Source organism: Agelaius tricolor, unplaced genomic scaffold (genome assembly GCF_023055355.1).
Source record: "Agelaius tricolor isolate 1412-34295 unplaced genomic scaffold, bAgeTri1.0.p SCAF_16, whole genome shotgun sequence".
NCBI lineage: Eukaryota > Metazoa > Chordata > Aves > Passeriformes > Icteridae > Agelaius > Agelaius tricolor.
In genome coordinates, this window is record NW_027269276.1 from 1,001,056 (window position 1) to 1,018,962 (window position 17,907).

Here is a 17,907-nt window from a genome sequence, read left to right on the forward strand (position 1 = left end):
CCCGTTCGGGGTGGGCTGGGGATGGAGCAGGAGCTGCTGGAAGTGGCAGATATTGGAATTCAATTAAGGTGGATGAGGAGGCCCGTGACCCCCATTCCCTGGATAATTGCTTCCCTGGGCCACAGCAAGGCCCTGCTGTCATTAGCAGCCAGCCCAGCCCTTTAATCACCTCCCTGATGAGGAATCACAGGCATCTCCCCTGGGCTGGCCCAGCAGGGAGGGACACGCTGCTGCCCAGTGATCCCACAGCCTCCCGTGGCTTATCCAGAGATGGGGAGTGGGTTTAGGTGCTGGGTCTGTGCTCCAGAGCTTCCCAGAGCAGAAAACCCAGAGGATTTTGCCTTTTTTCCTCCCCTCTGTGCAGGGAATGGTTGGTCACTGTAGGCTTGCTGCTGGCAGGAGGGGATGGTGGCTCCATGGCTTTCAGAGATGGTTCCAGGCTCATCCCAGAGCATGGCACTGGTTTGGGTGGAGGATTTGTGCCCACAAAGACACAAAATCCACAGGATTTGGGGTTTTTTCCCTCCCCTCTGTGCATGGAGTGGTTTGTTATTATAGGGTTGCTGCTGGCAGGAGGGGATGGTGACTCCATGGCCTTCCATGGCTTGAGGGGATGGTGGTTCCTTGGCCTCCCATGGTTTTTGGAGATGGTTCCGGGCTCCTCCTGGAGCATGGGGCTGGTTTGGGTGGCAGCTCCAGCCTGAGTCCCCCAAATGCAGAGGGTTTGGTGTTTTGCCCTGCCCTCAGCAGGTTGTTTCTGTCTTTCCCCCCTTGGTTTGCTCAGCACTGGGCTGTCCTGGTGTCCCTGGGCTTCAGCCCTGGGTGGCCCCACTGTCCCCAGCCTGCCCCAACACCCCGGTGCAGATGCTGCAACACCCAAACTCCCCCCAAAATGGTGCAAAGCTCCTTTTTTGCCCCTTTTGAGGTCAAGATCTGTTAATTTTATGCATCTGGGCCATTGTCTCGCAGCTCCTGCGCTCGAGGCTGGGCTGAAATGGAGCCTTGATTTGGTTGTAGCCCTGGAAATGATTAAACCCCGTCACTAAATTTAACGCCGGCGCTGAACTGAAGTGCTGAACCATTAAATCGGGAACAAAGGCATGGAGCGTGATGGACATAATCCAATTAAAGCCACTCCACCAGCAGACACTCCCTGCCAGCCTTCCTCCCAAATTTGGAACCTCTTCCCATGCCCCCATGTCTGTGTGACACGGCTGGGGAGCTCTGTGGGCGCTGCCCCAGGCTGGGTGTGCAGGGATTGTTATCTGGGATTGTCATCCCTCCCCAGCCCCTGTTTCCTGGGACACTGGGGACACCACTCCCTGCCGGGCTCCTGCTGCACAGGAGGAGCCCAAACTGCTGCTGGAATCCAGCTGGAGCCCCAGGGCAGCATCCTGAGGGATCTGATTGTGGATGGGCTCAGTCACTCCACCATCCTGGAATGCTGCTCCAAAGCCTTGTCCTTGTGTGTGTCACTTGTCCAGCAGGAGCTCAGTGCCTGGGCAGGGGGATCTGGGCTTCCCAAAGAGCCTCCCCATCCCTGGAATGCTGCAGGAAACCCTCACCCTGTGGTGCTGTTGGAACTCAGCATTTCCAGGGTTGGGATAGGGGATGGGAAGGGAGGGATGGGCCCTTTCCAGCAGGGGACACTGAGGGCGAGCAGGACCTCGGTGCCACCCAGTGCCAGGTGGGCTGTGTGCCCCTCCTGGGAGCCTCCAGGACAGTGTTCCTGAGGGATGTGCAGGAGGGATTGTGCACTGGGAACCCTGCAGCACCACCCTGGGCTGAGCCCCAGGCTCCCTGGCTCCTCATCCTGCTCTCCTTGCCACGGGAATGGCCTGCCTGGGACACGGATGGAGCTCTGCAGCCCCGCTTTGGGACCTTGGCTACCCCAGGACACGGCTTCAGGACATCCCACACGGATTCTGCTCTCCACTGCCAGAGGGGAGGAGGCCAAACCCACCTGGAGATGTTGCTGTGGGCCACCAGGGATGCTGTGTCCTGGCCTTGGTCCCACATCCTGTGAGGGGCTGTTCCTCACCGAGCACATGGATGGATTTACCTGTTGGCAGCCTAAAAGCCAGGAAGAAATCCCAGTTTGTTCTTTGCTGGAGCAGCTCCAGGTGCTGATTCTACTCCCCATGGTGCTGCTGCCTCGCTGGTGGTGGGGCTGTGCTGTCCCCTGGGCTGTTCCAGGCTGGGAATTGCCATCCACACCCTGGGAATTGGAGTGCTGCTGTTCTCCCTTTTTTGGGTGGAAAGCTGCTGGGATGAGTTACAGCCTGCAGATGTTTCTGGAAGCTGGAGATTGCCGAGGATAAACCACTGGATCTTGGTGTGTTCCAGGGATGGGATATGGAAATACCAATGGAGAGCTCCCAGGAGAGGAATGTGGGAATGGTTGGAGGCACTGGAAAAACACCCGGGGCCGTTCTCTGGGATGGTGCTCTGCTACAATGGCCCTGCTTCTCCCTCCAATGGGTGGAAATCCTGTGAAATGGGGATTGGGAAGAGCCCCAGGGATCTGTTCCATTTGCTTTGGTGCCAGAGGATTGATCCTGGCACTGAGGAGCTGCCAAGGGACCGACCTTGTGCCCCTCACCGCCAGCTCTGCTCCGTGCCCTGGTTTGGGGACGCTCTGGAATGTCCATCCTGAGGATGCTTCCCATCCTGCTGGCAGAACCAGCTCCTGCTTCTGGAGGGCTCAGGGATTTGTGGATTTCCTGCAGCAGAGGCCTGGTGGCCTTCTCTGTGTGGCTCCTGCTGCAGCTGGGATATCAGAGCTGCTTCCATGGATCTCCTGTTCCTGGGGCTGCCCTCAGCTCCCACCTGGAATCTTCTTCTGCATGGGGATTTCCCCCTCCATCCCACAGGGATGAGAAGGCAGCTCTGGAAGGGGTGGGTGGCCCAGCCAGGGCCTGCTCCATCTGCTGTGTCCATGGAGTGAGACAGGACGTCACCTTCTGCTGCCCAGAATGGGTCCTTCCATCAGGAGTGGGCCGGGGCTGTTCCCCCAAAACCTGGCCTTGATGTGGGGATACTTCTCATGGAATCGTGGAATGGTTTGGGGTTAAAGCCCACCCAGTGCCACCCCTGCCATGGCAGGGACACCTTCTGCTGTCCCAGGCTGCTCCAACCCTGTCCAGCCTGGCCTGGGGCACTGCCAGGGATCCAGGGGCACCTGGGTGCTCCTCCTGCAGCTCTGGACAAGATGTGCTGGAAATTTCCGTGATGGAACTGTTGGGAGCATGGGCAGAGCCCTCTATCCCCAGGGCTGTTGTTTTGGGGAGCCCTCTATCCCCAGGGCTGTTGTTTTGGGGAGCCCTCCATCCCCAGGAGTGTTGTTTTGGAGAGCCCTCTATCCCTGAAGCTGTTGTTTTGGGGAGCCCTCCATCCCCAGGAGTGTTGTTTTGGAGAGCCCTCTATCCCTGAAGCTGTTGTTTTGGGGAGCCCTCCATCCCAGGGATGTTTTTGGTGTTCCTGGGGGTGTCCATTGGGTGGCCCCTGTGCCAGCAGGTCCTGCTGTCCATCCCTGCCCCTCAGAGTCCCCCGTGACAAATCCTGATCCAGGCTGGCTGTGGGGACCTGAGGGAGCTCTGCTGCAGCCTGGGTGTCCCCTCATTCCTTCCAGGTGTCCCCTCATCCCAGGTGTCCCCTCATTCATCCCAGGTGTCCCCAGCCCGTGATTCCCGTTGTGCTCAGATGCCCAAATGCGATTTCCCTGGGATGCTGCTGCAGGGGCTGTGGGTGCAGGCAGGAGGGTCCCAGGCAGCAGCTCCAGCTCCAAGACCCTCCTGGCTGCACCAGGGCAGTGGCTCCTGGGATTTCAGCTGGTTTTCTTCCAAGGTTGTGTTTGAAGCAGGGAATGTGTCTGGTTTTCCCCGTGTCTGGTTTTCCCTTCTCTCCCCAGAGCCGCAGTTCAGCTTTTTCCAGCTCAGCTGGAGCGGGCAGTGGATGAATCTCCATGGCTGGGGGAGTGCTGGCATGGCTGGGATTCACTCCCAAAAAACCCTGGGAGCCCTGTGCCATTCTGGCTGGGCTGGAGCTCCAGGGAATGTGGGGGGTTATGTCCAACCCCACGGTGGGAATGGAGGATCCCTGCAGGATGTGTCTGGTTTCAGAAGGGGCTGAGAGCAGCAGGATCCTGGGATGGGACCAGGAAAGTGATGTGGAATTTTCCTCCCGCCATGAAGCACCTGGAAGCTGCTCCTGACCCAATGAGCAGAACTTCCCTGTGCTGAGCTGGCTGGGAGGCTCCTGGGTGCTGGAATTTTCTCCCTTTGACTGGTTCAGCTGCTGCCCTCCAGCCATGGTGTGTCTCTGCCTCCTGGGTGGGATTCCTGGGGTTTTTTTTTTAAATCCTTTTTACTGCTGGAAAAGCCAAACTAACCATGTCCTTGGGGATGCAGGATTGTCCTGGGGAGAGGGCTGTGTGTGCTCTGCCATGGGCTGTGCTCTGCCACGGGCTGTGCTATGTCCTGAGGACATCCCTGGGCACCTCTGCCCTCCTGCTAACCCCTGGGGCCATCCCTGGGTGGCTCTGTCCCCCTTTTAACCCCTGGGTACATCCCTGGGTGGCTCTGTCCCCCTTTTAACCCCTGGGTACACCCCTGGGCACCTCTGTCCCCCTGTTAGCCCTTGGGGCCATCCCTGTGTGGCTCTGCCCTCCTGCTAACCCCTGGGGCCATCCCTGGGGCCATCCCTGGGCACCTCTGTCCTCCTGCCAACCCCTGGGTACATCCCTGGGTGGCTCTGTCCCCCTGCCAACCCCTGGGTACACCCCTGGGTGGCTCTGTCCCCCTGCTAACCCCTGGGTACATCCCTGGGCACCTCTGCCCTCCTGCTAACCCCTGGAACCATCCCTGGGCACCTCTGCCCTCCTGCTAACCCATGGGTACATCCCTTGGTGGCTCTGCCCTCCTGCTAACCCCTGGGCACCTCTGCCCCCCTGTTAGCCCCTGGGGCCATCCCTGGGTGGCTCTGTCCCTGTGTTAACCCCTGGGTACACCCCTGGGCACCTCTGCCCTCCTGCTAATCCCTGGGGCCACCCCTGAGTGGCTCTGCCCTTCTGTTAACCCCTGGGCACCTCTGTCCCCCTGTCAACCCCTGTGGCCATCCCTGGGCACTTCTGCCCTCCTGTTAACCCCTGGGGCCACCCCTGAGTGGCTCTGTCCCCCTGTTAACCCCTGGGGCCACCCCTGGGCACCTCTGTCCCCCTGCTAACGGGGCTTCTCCTTCCAGGCACCCAGCGGGGCGGCTCCCGGCGCGACCGGGCCCGTCCCATGGCGGAGCGTCCCTCGCAGCCCCTGTGCCCCGTTCCCCCCTTGGCTCACTGGTGCTCTCGTTGCAGCAGCAGCAGCTCCAGGCCCAGCACCTGTCGCACGCCGCGCACGGCCCCCCGGTGCAGCTGCCTCCGCACCCCTCGGGGCTCCAGCCGCCCGGCATCCCGCCCGTCACCGGCACCAGCTCGGGGCTGCTGGCCCTGGGCGCCCTGGGCAGCCAGGCACACCTGGCCGTCAAGGACGAGAAGAACCACCACGACCTGGACCACAGAGGTGAGGGGATGCTGCTGTCGCTGCAGCCACGGCCCTGCCGTGCGTTGGTTGGAAGGGAGAGGAGGGTTAAAGGGACGCTTCCCGCTGTATCGGGGTGCTCCCAGCTGGATTTGGACACTGCCAGGGATCCGGGTGTCTGGGCACCCTGTGCCCACCTGTGCCAGGGTCTCACTGCCCTCACAGGGAACAGTTCATTCTCAATATCCCACTCAAATCTCCACTTTTCCACTATGAATCCATTCCCAGTCTCCTGTCCCTTGTCCCCAGTCCCTCTCCAGCTCTTCTGGAGCCACTTTAGGCCCTGCAAGGGGCTCTGAGCTCTCCATGGAGCCTTCCCTTCCCCAGGTGAACATTCCCAGCTCTCCCAGCCCAGCTCCAGCCCTTGGAGAAGCTCTGTGGTCTCCTCAGGAGTTGCTCCAGGTCCCTCAGATGTTGGTGGAACTCCCTGGTCCTGTCATGACTCATTTCCCACCACCCTATCCCTTGGGTCAGCTGCATTCAGATCATGGGGTTGCCCTTTTAGGGATGCAGAATTCCCTAAAATGATGCTCAGCCTTTGGTGGAGCCTGGCTGCAATTCCTGTGCTGTGCCTTAATGGGAAAGCAGCCTTCACCCTCCTCCTCTTCCTCCTCCTCTCCATCACCATCATGGTCAGGGATCCAGCTCTGTGCAGCAGGAACTTGGTGTTTTCCCCATTATTTGGGTCCTGACCATTTGTTAGCAGATGGAAGGATCTGTGGGTCCAGCTGCAAACCAGCGGTGTTCAGGATAGTCCTGGCAGATCCCCCTGCCCACCAGCACAGGAGGATTTGGGATATTTCCACTCTGCCATGGGCAGGGCAGGTTCCCACAGCCCCTCTGGGTTGCTGGGCTCTGCTGGGGGATTTGGGGTGGGAAAAAAAGCAGTGAGACAAAAGTATTGGTAGCAATGCTGCTGCTCCATTCCTTCTCCTGCTTGGATTCAGATTGCCAGAGATCCCGGGGGAAATGTACAGTTTGGGCACAAAGGAGGGGCTGAACCACCTCCTGGGTGTGGAGCTGTGCCCCCCGGGACAGACACCTGGGGCTGCTGCAGTTCCCTTTGGATCCAGGGCATTTCCAGCTGTGTTTGGCCAGATAAATCACATGGACAAAAAGGGGCAGGAATTGGATGCGAGAGATGGATGGAGGGAGATTCTAAAGCTGGAGAGAGCCCAGACAGGGCTTGAGTTTAAGGGTTTGACTTAGGAGCACGAGGAGGTTCTGGGTTTATTTTTCTGGTTTAAGACTTATCCTAACTTGCTTTTTTTTTCCTGTCTCTGTTTTGGCTGTGCCCTCCCCTCTGCCCTGGCATCTCCTGAAGAGCGAGACTCAAGTGCAGTAAGTCCCATTCCTTCCTTTTGCTCCCACTTTCTGGTGGCTGCACGGCTGAGTTTTATTTATCCCTTAAAAACCCACCTGGTGCCTTGGAGCTGCAGGGCTGCCTTTGGCACAGGTCTTATTAAATAATAAACCAGGCAATAAAATCCCTCATCCTGCCTGGAAGAGCTGTGCTGGGATGAGAGGAGTCACCTTCTCCATAGTGGTGGTGGTTTGGAAATGTGATTTAAATCCCTTTGCTTGTGGCAGAAGGTCAGGAAATTCCATCATTTTGGTTGAGTGAGCGTGGTCAGACCCAGATCCCCTGGGTGGTCAGGGAAGCTGGTTCATTCCTCATCACTCCCCCATCATCTGGGCTCACCTGATCTGGGATGGGGTTGGTTAATTCTCCAAATTATGCAGGACTCGGAAGCTCAAGCAGCTCCTAACCAGGGAAATCCTGGATTTCGGAGCCGCCTTGGAGGCTGCCCATGGGATGGGTTCCCTGGGAGCAGGGATGGAGGGGGTCTGGAGGGTGCCAGGAGCCAGGCGGGGGCTGCCCCGTTCCATGAGCCAGCAGCTCCCAGCCCGGTGTCCAGGGAAAATGGGACCTCAGCATGGAAAGGGCTGTGAACCATCGGAAGGGGCAGCGCAGGGGAGGCACTGCAGGTGTCCAGGCAGGGCCTGGCCGCGTCCCTGAGCGGTGGGGCCGGGTCCAGGTGGGGCTGGGTGATCCCAGAGCTCGTTCCCCAGCGCAGCGTTCCGTGTGAAAAGCTGCCAGGACACAAAGGGCGGCTGAGCTGCGGCTTGGCAGCGATTTCCTGCCAGCCCCGAGCCCACAAACGGCCCTTTGGAGAGCGGGGAAGGGAAGTGCTCTGCGAGGGGGGAGAGGCAGAGGGGAATTGGGCGTCATTAACCCGCTCCTGGGGCGGGCAGGGGGCCGTCGGAGCCGGGCAGCTTCCCAATCCATAAACTGCGAGCCGGGGTATTCCCCGTGGAGGTTTAATGTGTGCGATAATCAGCGTTAGTCATTCATATTTTCCCCAGCCTTTGCCTGTGCAATAAAAAATATTTAGTTCCTTGGCGGCGGGCCAGGAGCGGGGCTGAATGGATCGATGCCTCTAAATGCCTGACATGATTCTCTGGGAGCTGCGAGGGTTTTCAGCATGACTGCCTGGGAAGAAAGAGCTCCGTGTTATCCAAAGCTGCTTAGTGGGGACCGAGGAGAAACATGAACTGCTTTGGTTCTCCCTTTCAGCCGGGGAAGAAAGGCGGGCACGGCTCAGGAGCGGCGGGGCTGGCAGGCCGGGGGAGCGGGGATGGATCAGGGAGAGAGCAGGGATGGATCCTGCTGATCGCAGGGACTGAGTGGGGAATGTGCAGGGAGAGGGCAGGGATGGATCCTGCTGATCGCAGGGATTGAGGAGAGGGAATGTGCAGGGAGAGAATGGGGATGGATCCTGCTGATCCCAGGGATCGAGGAGAGGGGAATGTGCAGGGAGAGAATGGGGATGGATCCTGCTGATCCCAGGGACTGAGTGGGGAATGTGCAGGGAGAGGGCAGGGATGGATCCTGCTGATCGCAGGGATTGAGGAGAGGGAATGTGCAGGGAGAGAATGGGGATGGATCCTGCTGATCCCAGGGATCGAGGAGAGGGGAATGTGCAGGGAGAGAATGGGGATGGATCCTGCTGATCCCAGAGACTGAGTGGGGAATGTGCAGGGAGAGAATGGGGATGGATCCTGCTGATCCCAGGGATTGAGAGGGGGAATGCAGGATCAGGGCCAGGCATCCTCCTTGTCGTGCTGCTGTTTTCCTCCAGCATTCCCTGGGAATGCCAACATCTCCTGGGCTTTGCTGCTTGGAGCAAGGGCAGAATTCCCCTGTGCCATGGCACTCCTGGTCACGTGGGTTTTCCAGGACATTTTGTGGATGTCCTTTGGCTCCAGGGCTGGGATGCAGCTGTTCTGTTGCTCCTCCTGGCTGGAGGCTCCCAGCTCTGCCAGAGGGAGAACTCCTGGGCTCTGGAGCTTTCCTGGGAATGCCAGGATGTCCTGGGCTTTGCTGCTCGAGGCAAGGACAGAATTCCCAATGAGCAGAGCTGTGACTTGGGCACTGGGGTTTGCCATTCCTGGCCATGTGCTTTTCCCAGATGTTTTTATAAACAACCTCCTGCGTTTTCCTGCTATTGCAGCAGAGGCGCTCAGGTGTCCATGGGCATCCCTACAGCATTCCCAGTGCTCCCAGTGAGGCTGTTGCTGGATCTGTCCCCTGGATCCTGTGGCATGGCGGGGACCAGGGGGTCTCATCCCTGCTAGGACAGGGCTGTGCTGCTCGTGGAGCCTCGTTTCCTTCTGCTCCCCCTTCAAAGCTTCTCCCATCCCCACAGAATAATTCCGTGTCCCCCTCGGAGAGCCTGCGGGCCAGCGAGAAGCACCGGAGCTCCACAGACTACAGCATCGACTCCAAGAAGAGGAAAGCGGAGGAGAAGGACAGCATGAGCCGATATGTGAGTGACAGTGATGGCTCTGAGGCCATGGGGACACCTGGGGCAGCACCTGGGGGCAGGAAGCGGGATTGGGGTGGTGCTTTCCAGGTGTCACGTGTGTCAGCTGGGACAGAGAACCATGGGATCATTCAGGCTGGAAAAGACCTTGGAGACTGTGGGGTCCAGCCATCCCTCAGCACCATCCCAAGGCCACCATAATCCATGTCCCCAAGTGCCACATCCGCTCCCCTCGCTGACGGCACCCCTGCCCTGGGCAGCCCCTTCCAACACCCGACCACCTTTTCCATGGAAGAATTTCCTCCCTGATCTCCAGCCTGAATGTCGTGCTGCTGTTGGGGGTGGTTTGGCTCGGAGGGCTGATTCCCCCCCCCAGTTTTTGGGGTGTGACACATTTTGTGTTCCAGGACAGCGATGGTGACAAGAGCGATGACCTGGTGGTCGATGTCTCCAATGAGGTGAGCTCTGGGTTTGGGATGTGGCAGGTGATTCCTTAGGGACCTCCCCACACCGGCCCGAAGGGGAAGCCGGAGGGAGCCCTTCCTTCCCGCTGTGGGAATTCCAAGGCTTTTCCCACCTCTCAGGACCCTGCCACCCCCCGGGTGAGCCCGGCCCATTCCCCCCCGGAGAACGGCCTGGACAAAGCCCGCGGGCTGAAGAAGGGCGACGCTCCCAACAGCCCGGCCTCGGTGGCCTCCTCCAGCAGCACTCCCTCCTCCAAGACCAAGGACCTGGGCCACGTACGTCCCCTCTGGGGGTGCCTGGGGCAGGGTGTGGGTCCCAGCAGCTGGAGCTCACCCCTCCTTCTCCATCCCTTCTCCCCCCAGAACGACAAATCCTCCACGCCCGGCCTCAAGTCCAACACTCCGACGCCCAGGAACGACGCTCCCACCCCGGGCACCAGCAGCACCCCAGGGCTGCGGCCCATGCCCGGCAAACCCAGCGGCATGGACCCCCTGGGTGGGTACCAGTGTCACCACGGTGTCACCAGTGTCCCCAGCACAGCTTCGGCTCGTCCCGTCCCTGTCCACGGGGAACAGCAGCTCTGGGGGGGGATTGCATTTATGGGGGATTGCATTTATGGGGGATGAGGTTTATGGGGGACCTCATCCAATGGTGTGAGGCGGGAGATCTGGTCATGGAGTGAGCGGTGTTGGGATGAGGGGACACAGCCTCAAGCTGTGCTAGAGGAAGTTCAGGTTGGACATCAGGAGGAATTTCCTCGAGCAAAGGGTGCCCAGGGAGAGGTAGTGGAGACATCATCCCTGGAGGTGTCCAGGGAAGTGGCACTCAGTGCTTTGGGATGGGAGGAAGGTAGTGTTGGGCTAGGGGTTGGACTCCTCCATGGTGTTGGGTTTTTCTGTGGCTCTGCTCTGCTCTGCTCCCTGCCCATGTGTCCCAGCCCTGACTCTGTCCCCGCTCTCCCAGCCTCGGCCCTGCGGACGCCCATCTCCATCGCGGGCTCGTACGCGGCGCCCTTTGCCATGATGGGGCACCACGAGATGAACGGGTCCCTGACGAGCCCCGGCGCCTACGCGGGGCTGCACAACCTCCCCCCGCAGATGAGCGCGGCCGCCGCCGCCGCTGCCGCCTACGGCCGGTCACCAATGGTGAGCTTTGGAGCTGTACGTAGCACTTTTAGCTCCTTTCTTGCTGGGGGGAGGCCTGGGGGGGCTCCTGGGGGCTGGGAGGTTGGGGCTGCTCCTCAGAGCCAGCTGGGCTTTGGAATGAAGGGGTGGGGATGGAGATGGTTCTTCGTGGGGTGATGTGCATGTGCCACTGGGTTGGGGTTTCTCCTTCCCGTTCCTTGGCCCCTTATCCCATTCCTCAATCCCCTTCCCATTCCTCTCACTGAACTCCTGTTTTAAGGCAGAACAAGGAGTCAAACATTGCCACTGAGGGAGGGATTGGGGTCTCTGCCACTGAGGGAGGGATTGGGGTCTCTGCCCTCGGGGTGCCAGGCACAACATGGTTGATCCCATCCCTAGGGGCTTGGGAACAACACAGGGAGAGGGAGCATGTCCCACCTGGTTCTTGTAGACCCAAAACCTTTGGCTGGTTCCCCTTCCTGCCAGGGGGAAATGCCAGTTAGCTTTGAGCAGCAGGGGAAAAGCAGGAGCTGCCCAGTGTCCCCAAGGGGTCATGGATGGGAAGCCGTGTGGCATTCCTGGCCTTACCCATGTCCGTGCATCTCTTGGCAGGTTGGGTTTGACCCTCACCCACCCATGCGAGCCCCAGGCCTGCCCTCCAGCCTGGCATCCATCCCCGGAGGGAAACCGTAAGTCCCGCTTGGATTTTTGTGGGATCGCAGGGGACAACGAGTGGCCGGGAGGGAGACGAGGGAAGCCTTCCCCCAGGGCTGGTGCTGTGAACGCGGCGTGACAGCCCCCAGGAGCTCCATCCCTGGAGCTGAGCCCTGTCCCACCCCGGCAGGGCGTACTCGTTCCACGTGAGCGCGGACGGGCAGATGCAGCCGGTGCCGTTCCCGCACGACGCGCTGGCGGGGCCGGGCATCCCGCGGCACGCGCGGCAGATCAACACGCTGAGCCACGGCGAGGTGGTGTGTGCTGTCACCATCAGCAACCCCACCCGCCACGTCTACACCGGCGGCAAGGGCTGCGTCAAGATCTGGGACATCAGCCAGCCCGGCAGCAAGAGCCCCATCTCACAGCTGGACTGCCTGGTGAGGGCTGGAGCGGGGCTGCTGCTGTCCCCAGGGCTGTGTCCCCTGCCCTCACCCACCTCTGATGCTGTTCATCATCCTTGCCCCGTTAACATCAACATCTCCTCCCCACATTGTCATCTATGTTTCCTCTTTCCCCCGCTGCCCTCCCTTTCTTCTTCCCCCCTTAACACCCTGTTGCTCTTCCCCATTACCAACTCTTTGTCTTCTGTTACTGTCTTATTCCTCTTCCCGTTATCTCTTTCCCCCTTTAAATTTCTCTTTTCCTCTTCTCCCATCAACGTGCCTTTTCTGCTTCTCACCACCAATGTCCCTTTTCCTCTTCTCACCGTCAAATGTCCCTTTTCCTCAAACATCCCTGTTTCTCTTCTCCCCGTCAACATCCCTCTTTCTCTTTGCCCACCAACGTCCCTTTTCCTCTTTGCCCACCAACGTCCCTTTTCCTCTTCTCCCTATCAACGTCCCTGTTCCTCTTTCCACACCAACGTCCCTGTTCCTCTTCTCCCCATCAACCTCCCTTTTCCTCTTTCCCCCACCAACATCCCTTTGCCTCTTTCCCCATCAATGTCCCTTCTTCTCCCCATCAACGTCCCTTTTACCCTTCTCCCCCATCAACGTCCCTTTTCCTCTTTCCCTATCAACATCCCTTTTACTCTTCTCCCCCATCAACGTCCCTGTTCCTCTTTTCCCACCCCCTTGCACTCCCTTTCCTCTTCCCTCTCCACATCCCTTTCCCTCTCTCACCCCCATAACCCCCTTTCCCTTCCACCACCACTCCCCCGTCCCCTGACGGTCCCGTGTGTCCCCAGAACAGGGATAACTACATCCGCTCCTGCAAGCTGCTGCCGGACGGCCGCACGCTGATCGTGGGGGGCGAGGCCAGCACGCTGACCATCTGGGACCTGGCGTCGCCCACGCCGCGCATCAAGGCCGAGCTGACGTCCTCGGCGCCCGCCTGCTACGCGCTGGCCATCAGCCCCGACGCCAAGGTGTGCTTCTCGTGCTGCAGCGACGGCAACATCGCCGTCTGGGACCTGCACAACCAGACCCTCGTCAGGTGAGCCCCGCGGGGTCCGGCTGCTCGGGGCTCCTGGGCTGGGGAGGACCTTAAAGGTCATTTTTATCCCGTCACGGTCCTTTTTTGTCTTCTGCTGGTGTTCCTTTTCCTCTTCCCCCACAACATCCCTTTTCCCCCACAACATCCTTTTTTCTTCTCTTTTTGTCAGTGTTCCTTTACCCCTTCCCCCATGTCCCTTTTCCTCTTCCTTTTGTCAGTTTTACTTTTGTCAGTGTCCCTTTTCCTCTTCTTTTGCCAACATCCCTTTTCCTCTTTCCCTTCCCCATTGCCGTCTCTTTCCTCTTTCCCCCCATCATGGTCCCTTTCCTCTTTCCCCCCCCATCGATGTCCCTTTCCTCTTTTCCTTGGGCAAAACACCTTCCACTATCCCAGGTTGCTCCAAGCCCCGTTCAACCTGACCTTAAACATTCCAGGGATGGGGAGTCCCCCATCCTGTCTGGGCTGGAGCCAGGAACACCCTCTGGTGATGCTGCACCATTTCCTGGTGCTCATCCCTAAACCAGCCCAGTCCTTGGCCAGGCTGGAGCTCCTCATCTCAGGATGCTCCTGGATGGATTTCCAGGAATATTTGGTGTGGACGAGCCACATGAACATCATCTGAGCACCTTGCACGCAGCTCCGTGCCTTTTCTAGCACTCCCCTTGCAGAATTCCATGATTTTTTCCCTGCTCCCAAGGCAATTCCAAGGGCACACAGACGGGGCCAGCTGCATAGACATTTCCCATGATGGTACGAAGCTGTGGACGGGGGGCCTGGACAACACGGTGCGCTCCTGGGACCTGCGGGAAGGGCGGCAGCTGCAGCAGCACGACTTCACCTCCCAGGTGGGCAGGGGAAGGGGACACAGGGGTACAGGGGCAGGGATCCATCCTCACGGGAAACACGGGGTCCTGCTCAGCCCCTGGCTCCTGGGAGGGGCTTTTCCTGCTGGGAAAACAGCCCTGGGAGCTCTGAGCGTGGCTGTTCCCGCTGGTTTCGGGGTGGCCCAGGAGTGCTGGAGCTCCCTGGGTCTTGTGGCAGCTCCTCTTTTCCATCCTTGCAGGATGAGGCTGCTGTTGAGGAAGCAGCTCTTCCCATGGGATGCCTGTGGATGTCACAGGGTTCTCTGGATGCCCTGGGGGTGGGATGAGAGCAGGGGTCAGGGATCAGGATCCTGCCTCCTCCAGCAGAGCCTGCCAGAGCCCTGATCCAGAGGGGCAGAGCTGGGACCTTGTGTCCCATTGGCAAGGGCAGCAGTATCCATGGGGATGGAGCCATCCCAACCCGGAGATCTGCCTCTCCACACCTGCTCCATCCATCTGGGGCTGCAGCTCCAGCCACAGATCCCACAACAGTTGGGTTGGGAGAGGCACCTTGAGGATCTCTCTTCCCACCCTTCCATAGGGGGCCAGGAATTCCCGCTGATCTCCCCATATCCCACTTCTATCCACAGATCTTCTCCCTGGGATACTGCCCGACGGGTGAGTGGCTGGCGGTGGGCATGGAGAGCAGCAACGTGGAGGTGCTGCACCACACCAAGCCCGACAAGTACCAGCTGCACCTGCACGAGAGCTGCGTGCTCTCCCTCAAATTCGCCTACTGCGGTGAGCAGCAGGGCAGGGATGGGCACCCTGCAGTCCTGGAGAGGGCTGGGCTGGGAGAGATGGGCACCCTGGAATCCTGGAGTGGGCTGGGCTGGGTTGGGAGAGACCTTAAAGCTCATCCCTGGGGCACCTTCCACCTGACCCCACCCCAGGACATCCTCATGGATGGGGATTGTGGGATCATGGAATGTTTGGGGTTGGAAGGAACCTTAGATTGGGACTCTGCCCACTGTCCCAGGGTGCTCCAAGCCCCGTTCAGCCTGGCCATGGACACTTCCAGGGGTGGGAGACAGGGATGGCCATGAACTGCAGGAAGGGACAGTGCTCAGTGCAGCTATGGGGGCTGAGCACGGATATTTCCTGCAGGATCCAATCCCATGGATGCTGCATTTGGGGTTTATTCCCATAAACCCATCCCAGTTGTGGTGGGGGTTTACCCCCATAAACCCATCCTGGTTTTGGCAGTGTTTATTCCCTGGGTTATTCCCATAAACCCATCCTGGCTGTGGTGGGGGTTATTCCCATAAACTCATCCTGGTTTTGGCAGGGTTATTCCCATAAACCCATCCTGGTTTTGGCAGGGTTATTCCCATAAACCCATCCAGGTTTTGGCTGCAAACGGCCACAGAGCACCACTGGAGGTGGGAAGCAGCACTTGGATTGTCCCAGCAGAGTAGGGCTGGACAGGACTCCCCAGGGAACCTCCAGGTTTTCCTGTTTCTCCCAAATCTCTGGGCTCAGACAGGGAAGGGTTGGGGAGGTGGCACCGGCAGGGTTCAGCTGCTGATCCCAAATTCCCAACGCAGGGAAGTGGTTTGTGAGCACTGGGAAGGACAACCTGCTCAACGCCTGGAGGACGCCCTACGGAGCCAGCATCTTCCAGGTGGGAGAGCTTGGGAAGGGCACGGGGTGGGGGCTGCTCCCACATTCCCATTCCCAGTTATCCTGGAGAGAGGGGAGACCCTTCAGGACGGCTGGGTTGGTGTCAGAGGTGGGATGTGGTGCTGACCTCACCATGGATGCTGCGGGGAGCATGGAGCGTCCATCCCGGCCCGCTGGGTTCTGTCCGTCCCACCCTGCTGGGTTCTCTCTCTCTCTGTCCCAGCCTGCTGGGTTTTGTCCCCCACCCTGATGGGTTCTCTCTGTCTCTGTCCTACCCTGATGGGTTCTCTCTCTCACCCTGCTGGGTTCTGTCCCCAACCCTGCTGGGTTCTGTCTCTCCCACCCTGCTGGGTTCTGTCTCTCACCCTGATGAGTTCTCTCTGTCCCACCCTGCTGGGTTCTCTCTGTGCCATCCTGATGGGTTTTTGCTCCCACCCTGATGAGTTCTGTCTCTCACCTTAATGGGTTTTCTCTCCCACCCTGATGAGTTTTCTCTCCCACCCTGCTGGGTTCTCTCTGTGCCATCCTGATGGGTTTTTGCTCCCACCCTGATGAGTTCTCTCCCCTCCTGCTTTTCCCAGTCCAAGGAGTCCTCGTCCGTGCTGAGCTGTGACATCTCAGCGGATGACAAGTACATCGTCACGGGCTCTGGGGACAAGAAGGCCACGGTCTACGAGGTCATCTACTGATCCTGGGATGTGCAGCCCTCGGGAATGCTCCGGGAATGCCCAGGGGAGGCCCCGGGCCCGGCCCAGCTCCGCCCGGCACCCACCACACTCGGATTTATTTGGAGATCTGCAACTCTGGCACACATGGAAGCCCTAAACGGATTTTTATTTGGTTTTAAGGTTTTGGGGTTCCTTTTGATTTTTTTTTTTTTTTTTTGGTTTTTTGTTTTTTTTTTTTTTTGGTTTTCCAGTTCTTTCCGTCTGGCTTTGGTGGCACTATAAAGGACTCCTTTTTTTATTGGGACTTTTTTTTTTGTGCATCCTGCATAAGACTTGTGAAAAATGTAAATACTGGACTAGGAAATAGCGTGGGAAGGGGGGGACCCCTCCCAGTACACTTAGCTGTGTATTTTTGTCTGCTGTAATTGTATTCCACTGATGGTTTTGGTGGTGGCAATTTTATTCTGGGGGTTTTTTTGGTTGGTTGTTTTTTTTTGTTTTTTTTCCCTTTTTTGTTTTTTGGGGTTTTTTTCCCCCTCCTTTTCCTTCCCCCCCCTCCGGAAGTGTCCGTGGGGACTTTGCCATCCAGGCTGAGCAGAGATGTCCACTGGTGAAAAGTTGTTCCTCCTGTCGTGCGTCGTGTGTTAGTGATGGTGGGGAATCGCTCGGATCCTCAGCTACTGACGGGACATCAACACAATCACCTTGGGGTTTGTTTTTTATAGATGGATTTATGGATTTATCCTTATTTTTCCTTTTCCGTGCTTGGATGTTTGAAGAAAAGGGGAAGCCCACGCAAGCCCTTCTTGGTCTTCGGACAGAAGCAAATGAGGAGTGATTTCAAAGAAAGCTTAGAAAATTCAGCTCAGGGAGCCACGAAAGATAATAGCAAACTTATGTGTTTTGTATTCAAATGAAAGTAAAGAATTAGAATTGATAACCTTGGAAAAAAAAAAAAGACAAAAAAAAAATACAGTTTTTTTTAAAAGCGAAAAGTTTACTAACAAGTAGGGTTTGTGTGTGGTGGGGGGCTGTTTGTGGTCCTTGTGGGCTTTATGGTCTTGTGTCTTCTGGTTTTATGGAGCAACTCCCTCCCCCCACAGGCCTTTTGTACTAAAGGGTTCCAAAAAGGACAAAAAAAAAAAAAAAAAGAGACAAAAAAAAGAAAAACGAAGACCTAACGGGAAAAAAATAAAAGTATTTGTGTAGCAGAAGTGCTCACCTGTATCGTAGCACACGGCAGAGGATTTTTATACCACATTTTTATGGATTATTTTTGGCGAGTTGGATCTGGTCCAAAAGGTAAAAAAACAAATGTTTGGGTTTTTTTTTTTTTTTTTTTTTTTTGTTGAGGGGTTGAGGGGAGATCGGTTTGGAGAGGAGGATGGAGAGGTGGGGCCTGGAACTGCAGCCCTCCCAGGAGCCTCCATCCCATCCCTCTGAGGGCTCCATCCCATCCCTCCCGCTGCTCCCAGGGCGGGCAGAGGAGCTGGGGAGGAGGGGAGAGCTCTCCTGGTGTTCCCAGGGCCATGAGAGGGTTCTGAGCTGGGCTGGGGGGAATGTTCCAGGCCAGGGGTGGCTCTGGGGGAGGGTGGGATCGCTTTGGGGCGCTG

The 17,907-nt window shown here is 58.1% G+C and overlaps 1 protein-coding gene across 11 annotated transcripts in view; it reads left to right on the top strand.

Annotated features, from left to right (window-relative positions):
- TLE3 (TLE family member 3, transcriptional corepressor) overlaps positions 1-17,526 on the top strand; it is a 30,041-nt gene extending 12,515 nt beyond the window's left edge. For 3 of the 11 annotated variants that reach the window (XM_071441095.1, XM_071441097.1, XM_071441096.1), the window contains exons 8-20: positions 5,351-5,555; positions 6,898-6,914; positions 9,284-9,403; positions 9,808-9,858; positions 9,985-10,360; positions 10,829-11,010; positions 11,602-11,678; positions 11,834-12,083; positions 12,893-13,140; positions 13,838-13,985; positions 14,594-14,744; positions 15,551-15,627; positions 16,208-17,526. In XM_071441095.1, the coding sequence (XP_071297196.1) occupies positions 5,351-5,555; positions 6,898-6,914; positions 9,284-9,403; positions 9,808-9,858; positions 9,985-10,360; positions 10,829-11,010; positions 11,602-11,678; positions 11,834-12,083; positions 12,893-13,140; positions 13,838-13,985; positions 14,594-14,744; positions 15,551-15,627; positions 16,208-16,315 (2,010 nt within the window). In that variant the 3' untranslated portion in view covers positions 16,316-17,526. Of the gene's footprint in view, positions 1-5,350; positions 5,556-6,897; positions 6,915-9,283; positions 9,404-9,807; positions 9,859-9,984; positions 10,361-10,828; positions 11,026-11,601; positions 11,679-11,833; positions 12,084-12,892; positions 13,141-13,837; positions 13,986-14,593; positions 14,745-15,550; positions 15,628-16,207 lie in introns of all 11 variants that reach the window. The other 8 variants (XM_071441099.1, XM_071441103.1, XM_071441102.1 and 5 more) reach the window with 5 other exon arrangements.
- The last annotated feature ends 381 nt before the right edge of the window (positions 17,527-17,907 follow it).